This window comes from Trichechus manatus, unplaced genomic scaffold, assembly GCF_000243295.1.
Source record: "Trichechus manatus latirostris isolate Lorelei unplaced genomic scaffold, TriManLat1.0 scaffold00116, whole genome shotgun sequence".
Classification (NCBI taxonomy): domain Eukaryota; kingdom Metazoa; phylum Chordata; class Mammalia; order Sirenia; family Trichechidae; genus Trichechus; species Trichechus manatus.
This window is the reverse complement of record NW_004444052.1, coordinates 1,928,502-1,940,228: the sequence shown is the minus strand read 5'-3', so window position 1 is coordinate 1,940,228 and position 11,727 is coordinate 1,928,502. Positions and strand designations below refer to the sequence as shown.

Here is an 11,727-nt window from a genome sequence, read left to right as displayed (position 1 = left end):
ATATGCTGCACTGTGTGTGTACATGCTGCACTGTGTGTGTATATGCTGTACTGTGTGTATGCTGCACTGTTGTGTACATGCTGCACTGTGTGTATATGCTGTACTGTGTGTGTACATACTGCACTGTGTGTATATGCTGCACTGTGTGTGTACATGCTGCACTGTGTGTATATGCTGTACTGTGTGTGTATATACTGCACTGTGTGTGTATATGCTGCACTGTGTGCGTATGCCATACTGTGTGTGTATATGCTGCACTGTGTGTGTATATGCTGCACTGTGTGTGTATATGCTGCACTGTGTTTGTGCTGCACTGTGTGTGTATATACTGCACTGTGTGTGTGTGCTGCACTGTGTGTGTGCTGCACTGTGTGTACATGCCGCACTGTGTGTACATGCCGCACTGTGTGTGTACATGCCGCACTGTGTGTGTACATGCCGCACTGTGTGTACATGCCGCACTGTGTGTGTATATGCCGCACTGTGTGTGTATATGCCGCACTGTGTGTACATGCTGCACTGTGTGTGTATATGCTGCACTGTGTGTGTGCTGCACTGTGTGTATGCTGCCTGTGTGCGTGTACATGCTGCACTGTGTGTGTGTGCATGCTGCCTGTGTGCGTGCATGCTGCATTGCATGTGCGTGCATACTGCGTGTGTGGGGGGCAGGTAGCTCATCTCTCCAGTTCACAGGTCCCATCGTACCCAACGAACCACACCTGGGAGCCTTATCTGCACTGAGACTTCTGGATAACAAGATCTTGGACCTCAAGCCTGACCCTGTTGTTATAATGAGATGTTGGGGGGTTGAGGGAGCAATAATGTACTCAAACACAGCAGTGGTTGTGAGGGTGGCACAGGGCCAGTAGTGTTTCATTCTGTTGTACATAGGGTTGCTGTGAGTCTGAACCAACTGACGGTACCGAACAACAGGGAGGAGGTAAGTATATTTGGCACGTGTGAGGACTGTAAGTAAATCTCAGGCCAGAGGGCAGACGGTGGTAGATGAAAGACAGCCACAAATTCTTTGCTACTCCCCACATACATCAAGAGGTGGAGCCCGTGTCTCATCCTGATCCTGGGCTGGCCGTGTCTGGTTTGGATCTACAGAATGAGGGGGAAACGTGGAGCAAGTGCAGCTGCGTGACTTCTTAAGACGCTTTGCAGCTTCTGCTTTTGCTCTCTTGGGATGCTTCCATCGTCATCTGGGGAAGCCCAGGGTGAACTCGGACGTGGAGTGAGACCTGGCGCCCAGGCCTGAGTCAGCGAGGGTGTGCCAGCTGACTGAGTGCAGGAAACCACACAGTGACTGCCCAGTCTATCCAGAGCACATGAGAAATAATACATCACTGTTGAGACAGCAAGTGTTGGTGTGATGTGTTATAAGCCACGGATGCAGGAGCCACGGGACCAGCTGTGGTGCATGTGCAAGGGGGCTGCTGGGCAGAGATTCCTGGGAAGTGTTTTCAAAGAGACAGGCTCCGCTGGCATGCCTCTCTGACCTTCCTCCTCCATCTTCTTCCTCCTGCCACACAGGACATGATGCCTAGTGGAGCAGGGATGCTGATGGCACTGCTGAGCCACCGCCCGGGTTGGGCTGCCTCCTCTAGAGAAAAAGAGCCCCTTCCTCCTGACGCGGGTGAGACCAGCTAGCGTCCTAACTGCTGCTCCATCCAGTCCTAACAGATCCTCCATCTAATGAAGGGGTCATTCTTTTAAATCTCCAGGCACAACTGAAATGTGAAGAACACGTTCAGCCTTCTCAACTAGCATTCCATGAGAAGAGCAAGTCACAGTTTGGGCGACTCTGTCTTAATTCTGCTAAGGACAGTACACAGCTGGCATGATTCTAGATAGGGGAGGCATTAGTTCATTACATCCAGTGGATGGCTTAGGGCCTCTGGCCTGAATTCTCTCCTGGAACTCTCGCTGAAACAGACTTGTTAGATATTAAACACTGGGGGAGTGAAGGTGATTACAGGTTACACTTCTGCTATAATATAATTTCCAACTGCTGACATGACACATGGTTTTAACTTTATCAGTCTCCTCATACGCTGTGCTACATCTGGCTCTGCTCTTTCCGAGAGTGCCCTGGTTTCGTATCGTACCTGCCGAGCTCAGCCACTTCACTGTAGAAGGAGTCGAAGTTGTCCTTCCAGGTCACCATGATCCCATCACTCCCTGGACCTGCAAGAAGACCAGCATCTACTCTGAGCGTGAGGATTCCCAGCTCATGGGCAAACCAAACCAAAGCCATTGCTGTCAAATTGGTTCCGACTGATAGCGACACTATAGGACCCTATACGACCCTATGGGATTTTGAGCTCAGCTTTCTACAGAGCTGCCTGGGTAAGAAGTCTATGGGACCACACTGGCCAGCACGGTGATCACAGGAGGCCATCGGGCATTTGAAGTGTGGCTAGTCTGAAGGAAGATGTACTGTGTGTGTAAAACACACACCAGATGTGGGGACTCAGTATGAAAAAAAAGAATGCAAAATAGCTTGGTAATAAATTTTTTTTTTTTTTAAAAAGGAGCCCTGATGGTGCAAAGGTTAAGCACTCAGCTGCTAAGCAAAAGGTTGGCGGTTTCACTTCACCAGTGGCTCTGCAGGAGAAAGACCTGGCGACCTGCTCCTATAAAGATTACAGCCTAGAACACCCTATGGGGCAGCTCCACTTTGTCACATGGGGTTGCTGTGAATCCGAATCCACTCGACAGCACCCAACAACAAAGGGAGTGAAGACAATAATAGTAACAACAACAATAACAATCGTGGCTTGTAGGAATTAAGAAACACCAGATTAAAAAAAAACTTAAAAAATTTTATAAAATATTGATTTTATGTTGAAATCAAAACACTTTGGCTCTATTGGGATAAACTAAATGTTAATTAACTTAACTAATTTCACCTCTTTTTTTTTAAATGTGATGAGAACAATTTTACCATGACATATGTGGCTTGTGTTTTCTTTCACTTGGACAGACCATCTCCTCCTAGTCACCCAGCCATACTGACTCACAGTGGACAGGTCTGTCAGCTCAATGTCCTCCTTCAGCCACGAGAAACCAAGGCTTACTGGATTAAATTCATTAACATACCCAGGGTTTACAGGGTTAATAAATCATTATAAACTGGAAACATGGACAGCATTTTATTAGACAATGGCCTGTATAATTCAACCACCCGTGACTAATGGATCTAGTAGTACACATAGCAAAGGAAAATCCAGCAATCCTCTCTGCTGTCCTCCTGCAAAAAGCATAATGAAGGCTGAGTCCGTATCACCCCAGCCGGCTGCCTGTCGGCCATGGGGAGCACAGCTCTGGTCTGCTCCCAGGCCTTCCCGGGCCCCTGTGGTCAGGGTCTCACTGACCCAGCCTTCTCTCTCCACCCCGATTTCCTCCTCTGTCCTTTCACCTGCCCTGGGCTACAGCCACGGCAACCATTTGCTCATCTCTACCTGTGGCCTGAAGGAGCCTTGGTGGTGCAGTGGTTAAGTGCTTGGCTGCTAACCAAAAGGTTGTCAGTTCGAACCCACCAGTTGCTCTGTGTTACAAAGATGTGGCAGTCTGCTTCCAGTTCTACTCTGTCCTATAGGGTCGCTATTTGAGTTGGAATCGACTTGATGGTGACTTTTTTTTTTTATACACAACCTGTGAGGGTTCTCACCTCTGCCTGGGTGGCTACCTGGAATGGCATTTCCTTAAACCATGTCCACATGGGAATTCATTTATCGAGGCTCTGTGGGGTGATGTCACCTCCTCCTTGAAGCCCTCCTTGATCCACTCACAGGTGGGAAGTCATCTCCTCCTATAACCAACCATTAGCACCTCTGCTGGGGCGCCCAGCCTCCTGACTAGCAGTGTTACTTGCCTCTATGCATTGTAAACTCCACCAGGTCAGATCCTCCTGGAAACCAGGCCAGCACCCAGCACACACAAGGTGCTAAAGAAGCACTCACTAAAGGACACGTACATGAAGCAATGCCTTCCGTTCAGTCACTTAAACCCAAGGACCCACATGTCTTGGTGGTCTGCTTTGTTAGTGCGGCGGTGGTGAGGCTGTACTAACTCCCGCTGCCTGTACAGCTAACGCTTCGCTACTCACGGCTTCTACCACCTAGTGAGGAATTACAGACGGAGCTCACTTATAAAAATAAAGCTACTTCGCCACTGTGAAACATCAACCAAATCCCACTGAGAAATACTGAGTTTCTGTTAAAGCGGATGAAAAAATCTAGAAACAGACAGTGGTCACGGCTGCACACCATTGTGAACGTAACTGTCACTGAATTGTATACTTAAAAATGGCTGAAATGGCAACTGTTTTATATATTTTGCCACAATAAAAATAAATAAATGGAGTTGTACCTCCATAAAGGTAATACCCCTCCTCTATTTTTTTTTCTCCTTCTGAATGGGTTTGCTTGCTTTTTTTTTAAATGAATGTTTTTATTAGTATTACATACATCCAGAAATGTCAACTACATAGTATTACATACAACCATAAATGTCAACTCCTTAAGCAGCATCAGATTAAGAAATAGAGCACCGCAATGTCCAGAACCTCTCTTGCTTGGCCCACCCAAACCACACCCCCCTTTCTCCCCAGGGGCCACCGCTACCCTGACTAGTGACAGACAGGGCTTTCTTTTTGTGCCGTTCTCTCTGGCACAATTACAAACCCTCGCACACGTCCTCGTGGCCGCAATGTTGACGACTACAGACTCAGGATGGCCTCCTGTGGCCCAGCCTTAAAGAGCAGTGTCCCTGCCCTGACTCAGAGGGAATGCAGCCCAGCCCTTTGCTGCCTAAACGTGTGAGAGGCTCTGGAGGCAGTGGGGGCCAGAGGGAGTAGGCTGGTGGCCCTGGCAGCTGGTGGGACAACCTCCACACAGACAGCACAGGAACCATGTTACTACGTGGCTCACAAACACACCAATAAAAACAAAACAACAAAGCACTGATGACTGCAAATAAAACAGCTTCTCAGGGAGGACAGTATGGAGACGGGGATGTCACCTGGGAGAGGGCCGTGTGACAAGGTGAGATGCTCGTCCTCTGAAGACCGCTGGGGGCAGTAGATGGGTTATGTGACAGAAACAGCACTGCTTCCTCTCCTATTACCTCCCTACTGGTGTCTCCTGGCAGGGGGGTCTCATCTCTCTGACTCCCTAAGTTCTCAGTACTGACTGAAGGTAAAAAGCCACCTGCATAATCTCCGTCGGATCTTTTCAAAATGAGAAAATCAGTGGTTCTGTAATCTCAGATTCAAGGCGATCCAAAATTCAGAATGCTTCAGTGAGGTTACAGTGTGTGAGATAAAGCTTCTGAGAAGGATTCCGTTTCCTGTCTGCAGGCAGGGCGTGCCAGGCCTCTAGTCACCGTATAGTTTAGATTTTCGCAGCTTCTCATGCCCGGGGGGCTGACGGGGTGGGCGCCCTCCACAGCCTTGCCGGGCCTTGTGGGCCTTCCTCAAACTGCAATGAGACACCAATCAAGAGCTGAAAAGAGGCCTCAGATGTGGGCTCTGCCCCGAGTGGCTTACAGTTTAGCTGAGGAGAGCGCGAGGGCCTTAGAGCAGAGAAGTGCAGGTCCCGCAGCACAAGGACAGGGAGGACAAAACGCCCTGGCAGGCTGGCTGTGAGGACCTAGGACACAGGCACAGAGCCTGGCAGGCTGGTGCTCGGCCCACTTTACCTTCCTTTTTATTTCAGTTCTAAATGAGGCCGACTTAGGTTAGATTCTCTTAGACTCAAAGAGTCAACAGGGAAGCCTGGTAACAGATGTGCGAGTATGGTGGGCACAGGAAGCCCTAGGTTCCAACTCAGAGGCTGGCCGCTAGAAGCTCCAATGCCAAGTGGTGGTGGTCAGAGGCCTTCACCGCCCACACCCCCTTCCTCCTTCTCTTCTCCCAGGCCCTGTGAGCAGCGCTGCAGGTCACCTTCCCAGTGACTATGGTCTCAACTTGCAGCTCTCTTCTGGAAGGCCTAGCGAGTGACTTATTGCTACATCTCCGGCCACGTCGAGTGCAGAGACTCAGACTGCTGAGAGATGCCGTCTCGCCCTGGGTAAGTGGGACTCGCCGGCCGCTCAGAGGCCGGCCCTGGATGGAGCAGCTTACCTAGAACCCTCAGGCTGGCTGACGACGAGGCGGCGCCCATGTCGTTCACCGCGATGCACGTGTAGAGGCCGTCGTCCTCCGTGGTCGCGCCGACGATCTTCAGAGCCGCCTCTCCTAAGTCACTGCCACACAGGAGACACGCGGGCGTCAGGAAGGCTCAGCACCCCTGTCGCCAGCCCAACATTTAACCTCCCCCTCAGGGCCACAGGGAACCAGGAGCCCAAGGGCTGAGGAGGGATGTAAGTGGTCCCTGTTGCACACCCAGGAATGAACGTGTTCCCTCACGGGGCAGCCTGAGTGCGAAGGCGACCGAAGAAACAGAGGACACGTTAGTCACAGTGAGGGGAGAGCCTCAGCGGCACACCCCGGCCCCGGGGGCCCCCTTACCTGTAGGAGATGCTGTAGTGACCGTCATTGTTCAAGGTGTTGTGTTCAGGGCCCTTCCAGGTGATGGAGGCCTTGGGGCGGCCACAAACGCGACATCTAAGAACAACGGTCTCCCCTGTCTCACACGTGACCTCACTCAATGGAATGACAAATTCTGGGGGAACTGGAAGGGGAAGGGGCAGGTCAGCGCCAGGTGCCCTGTGCTCCCCTCCCGAGCCCACCGACACTTCCCTGAGAAACCAGTAAGACACGGGGCGCCGCCCAAGCCCAGAGCGCCACAGAAAAACACCCCACGGCTACACATGAGTGTTGGGAGATGCTCCCCAGACCTCTGTCTCCAAGACAGAAGAAAACAGTAACAGAACTCACCATCATAAATGTAGTTGGGATTGAGAAGCTGAAATGGAAAAGCAAACAGGTATCAACCAAAATGAAGAACTATTTTAAGGGGTACTACTTTCAATCCAGGGCTACATACAGTTCTTTTTGAAAGATGAGGACAAATCTAATTTGACCTGTCTGGGTGTTGATCAAGCTAGGCCACGTTTGTTTTCACTGTCTTTAAAAGCCCGTGAAAGCTTCATGTCATCTTAATTTGGGTGAGTTTTTTCCTTCCTACACCCCACCCCCAAACACTGCGGAGCTGGGAAGCCATCCACTCCCTTCCAGGGCTGGGTCAGCTGCTGGAAACAACCCATGCTCTGCCAGGTGCTCGGATTTCCTTTCCTGGCTTTTTTTTTTTTTTTTTTTTTTTGCTTTTCTCCAGGTGAAACCTCCACAGGTATAAGGCAATCTGATCACAGAAAACTAGAAGTTGGATAAGGAATCCTGGTGGTGCAGTGGTTAAGTACTTGGCTGCTAACCAAAAGGTCAGCAGTTTGAACCCAACAACCACTCCACGGGAGAAAGATGTGGCAGTCTGCTTCCATAAAGAAATCCTATGGGGTAGTTCTACTCTGCCCTACAGGGTCGCTAAGAGTCGGAACTGATTCTATGCAACGGGTAGAAACTGTTTACAGCAGCCCCAAGGGGCTCTGTTAAAGCAGTTGAGTCTGCGTCGGTCTCCACATCAGTCACTCCCCTGTGGTCTGAGGCCGGAAGGCGGAGGAAGGAGCCCCAGACACGGTGTTTGCATACTTTCTGTTTCTGGGAACCAAGTCTCCCTGCTTCATGTAGAAACCACACGCCATTCTCTGTAAGACGCAGCACCTGGGGAGCTGTGCACGTGTGTGCCTGGTTCCCTGTAAGACCTCTGCTGAAAAGCACACGTGCACCCACCGGCACAGTCCCACAGAGCCTTCTCAGAAGACCACGCAGAACGATCCTTGGAGGGCGGAGGGGGCGGTGTGGGCGGGGGACAGTCCCAGGGAAGCCCAGGGCCAGCCCTGCGGGGCTTGGCCCCCCTGGGCTCCCCAGCTCAACCTGAGCTTCCTGTGCTCACGGGGGCTCCAGGCCATGCACCCACTCACCTTCACAGATACCTTGTTGCTGAGTCCTTCCCGCGATTTTCGGTAACCGTTCTCCAGCTTGCCTTCCCTTTTGCCGTCTTTATCTTTTTTCTCAGATTTTTTCCTTAAACGGAGTGCTGTGTGCCAAGATGTTGACTTCCTAGAGGGAAAATAATCCATCGTTAGCGCTACGCCTTTCCAGTGTTCAGCCAACGATGCCTGAGGGCATTATAGAAGAACTGAATGTTTAACTCAAGGGCAGAAAGGGTGACTGCAGACCCTTTACCACAGAGATCTCTGCTAAAGAAAACTTTCCTGTGATCCTCAATAACCAGAAGGCGAGACAAGTAAAGAAATTACTTATAAGGATGGAAATTTAAAGGCACCTAAAACTATTTTTGAAGAAACAAAGTATAAAGTGAGATTCTTGAACAATGAGCTAAAAGATTTCTACATATCAAAGAGGGACAGGACGAGGGCGCATCCTAGGAGCAGCAGCGGGCCCAGCCTCCCTGGGATGTCAGCGCCAAGCCTGGGGCTGTGTGGACCAGGGTGGGGGTGCCGGCTGTGGCCTCACAGACCAGAGTGGGGTGCCAGACCCAGCCTGCGCCCAAGCCCAGCCCAGGGCTCGGCCAGGCTCAGTGAGGAAAAACCACAACCAGTGAGTGTGGGCTGATGTTTGTGGCTGAAGCCGTGGAGGCTTCAAAGATCACAAAGGTCTGCCTGCTTCCACCTCAGAACCCCAGGAGGAGGAGCTATCTGGCTTGCCCCCTCCCACAGCAAGCACTTCAGGGAGATTCAGGGAAGGGAGAGGTTTTAAATCCGCACCCAGATTTGACTTAATTTAAAATAATGTTTAATGCAGCAAATTAGTTTCAAGTTTCTTAAATAAATTAACCTTCCAGTATGTATTAGGCTTGACTGTGGCGGTACCCAGGTCTCCACCTGCCATTTACAGGTGGATACCTTCACTGACCTTCCCCTGCAGACTCCTTACTCCCCACCCAAGACCTCCCGGGACTAACTTATGTTAGTGACCTGTACAAGTCATGTGGTACTAAATGCAGGTTATGCAAAGAACCTGCTAGAAAGAGACTGACAGGTGCAGGGACAGCCCTCCTCACTTTGCGGTGACACATCTGATCAGACATGAACTTGTACCAATGAGATGATGGCACTGTTTTCCCTGCCATGCACTTCTGCCCTTCCAGGCTCCTTTGTCTTATTTCAGTAGGAGCCCTGGTGGCACAATGGTTACGTGCTTGGCTGCTACCCGAAAGGTCGGTGGTTCGAACCCACCAGCTGCTCTGTGGGAGAAAGACGTGGCAGTTCTGCTTCCGTAAAGATTTACAGCCTAGGAAACCCTATGGGGATAGTTCTTCTGTCCTATAGGGTCACTATGAGTTGTAGTGGGAGGGCGGGTGGACACTCACTTGAGAGTCCCATCGGGGTTCTCCAGGATGACTGCACTGGTGTGCCCCAGGACGAAGGCCGGAATCCAGCCCTCAGCGGCGGGACACTGGTCGGTAGCGGCTCGGAACACCAAAAACATGTTCTGTTGGTTGCTGGCTAGAATTTGAACGACCTCTCCTTGATAGACGTTTATCTCATCCTCCTTCACTGCCGTGTAATCGTGTGTCACCAACATGGTGGAGATATTGCTACTGCTGCTACTTTCACTCTGTAGAGGGGACGAGGGGACAAAAAGGCAGAGGGGACTGAAGTGAGAGGTGGGTGACACATACTCCCTTGTCACTCTGTACCACTACAGGACCACCTGCAGCAGGCCTACCAGACACTTGTGAGGCAGGTCTAACTGTTCTTTAGACTCCTTTTTGCTAACCTGGTGTATCTTTTTCAATAATTGAAAAAATCAGGATTTCTCTAGGAACAATCTAAAAAAAACCACCTTGGTGATGACACTATTTTTTGAAGCCTGATTATTATCACGGTCTGACCTTTCTCATGCCTTCAAAGCAACAGCTTAACCCTCATGTTGACGCCACGTCAGGTTATACCAAACCCAGACACAGTAATGTGATTGTGATATCATGCTCGTTAAAAAAAAAAAGTGTTATTAAATTTAAAAGCCACTTTGGCTCAGTGATAGATTAAATGATGAAGAAATCACCAAATCTGCCAGATGAAACTTGTCAAGAAAGTATATTCTAGAACCACCCTAAGTCCCTGGCGTGCCTAATCGTCTCTACTTTTTCCCTTCTAAAAGGAAGAATGTGAAATACCTGAAAAGTAAACCCACTACCATTTGGCCTCTATAGAGAGCTGCTCTGCCCCACTTAGCGGTCGTCGCTTGGCGGTCCCTCCTAGGAGCTTGCGTGAGTTGAGGTCCCAAAGTGCTGTTGCCATAGGGACACACAGCAGACAGTGGCTACAGGCGCCACTGTCACCTGCGCCCGACATCTGACAGGCTTCGGGACCAGCCCTTGAGTGGGACGGCCTGCCCCTGATGCTGCAGCCCTAGTAGGCCCGCATCTCCGTATCACTACTGTATCCTTAGTCTCCAGCACAGCGACTGGCATGTAGCAGGCACTCAGTAACTGTCCGCTTAGTCAGTGTGGCAAGATTGCAAGAGCAACATACAGATGATTTCTTAAGGATACAAGCTGAGTGGTGGGAGCAACTGAGTAGAAGCCAGAAACACGAACGCCCGTCGTGTGCCTGGCTCTCATTTCACAAGTGACAGATTTGTTCCAGGGGGGAGGACAGAGCAGAGACCACTGCTCAACACTGAGCTGCATCTTGCCCAAGTCCCCTCTGCCCGCAGCTGGGAGGTAGGGATGGCACCAAGCACCCTGGTCCTGTGAGCTCACACTAAGGACAACGCCCACGTATTCCTGGCTCCAACAACCTGGCCTCTGCTGGGCTCCTGGAGGCCAGGGCAGGGCCTGGCAGCTCAGACCCTATTGTCAGATAACCTGCCACGGTCGCAGTCAGCCCTGGTGCTACCAAGCTGGTGTCAGCACGTGGCTAGAGCCGACAAGGGGGCACAGGAGGGCTGCTCTGTACACAAGCAGACCTTGCAGAAAGGTCTTCTGTCCTGGGAGGCAGAGCCTGGGGAAGCCCACACGCCAGTGCACTGTGACCTTCAGGGACCAGGACAGCAGATCTCTACCCACCCGGGACACTTAAAACATACACAGGAGCTACCCATTTTCCTTCCTTGTCTCTGCTGGGATGTCTCCTAGGTCGCTCCCACCATGTGGAGACCACTGTTGTGTGTGGCCCCTTGGCTCAGAGGACCTCATGCACGCTAGGCTGAAGCCTGTGCCTTCCTTTAGACAGCTGCAGACTTTTTTAGCATGTACTTTATTATTCACACCCATATGGCAATACCCCATAGTTTGGAGATTACAAAGACAAACTTGCTAGAAAATTTAAACAAAAAAACTTCTGTGGCTCAGTTGCTTTGAAAAATACATCACACTAGGCTATGTGTCATAACTTCAGTCCTTTGCCACAATAGTAATAGCTATTTCTGCTTTCTGAACACAACCAATGTGCTGGGCGGTGTACTGGGCATTTAAAATCCACCTCGTTTAACGCTCACAGCCATCGCCCTGCCTGTGGGCATGGTCCTCATGCCCCTACAGAGTGGGTGGGACCCTACAGAGCAGGCGGGCAGTTAGCCAATCTGCCCAGGGCCTCCTGGCCTGCGAGAGCCGGGGCTCGGAGTGACTGGCCAGGGCCTCCTGGCCTGCAAGAGCCGGGGCTCGGAGTGACTGGCCAGGGCCTCCTGGCCTG

The 11,727-nt window shown here is 51.0% G+C and overlaps 1 protein-coding gene across 1 annotated transcript in view; it reads right to left on the bottom strand.

Moving 5' to 3' along the window:
* TRIO (trio Rho guanine nucleotide exchange factor) overlaps window positions 1-11,727 on the bottom strand; it is a 285,006-nt gene that overhangs the window by 7,597 nt on the left and 265,682 nt on the right. The window contains exons 47-52 of the mRNA XM_023738420.1: window positions 9,399-9,646; window positions 7,987-8,125; window positions 6,887-6,914; window positions 6,518-6,680; window positions 6,131-6,252; window positions 2,112-2,190 (exon numbers count right to left, since the gene is read on the bottom strand). Of these exons, the coding sequence (XP_023594188.1) occupies window positions 2,112-2,190; window positions 6,131-6,252; window positions 6,518-6,680; window positions 6,887-6,914; window positions 7,987-8,125; window positions 9,399-9,646 (779 nt within the window). The remainder of the gene's footprint in view (window positions 1-2,111; window positions 2,191-6,130; window positions 6,253-6,517; window positions 6,681-6,886; window positions 6,915-7,986; window positions 8,126-9,398; window positions 9,647-11,727) is intronic.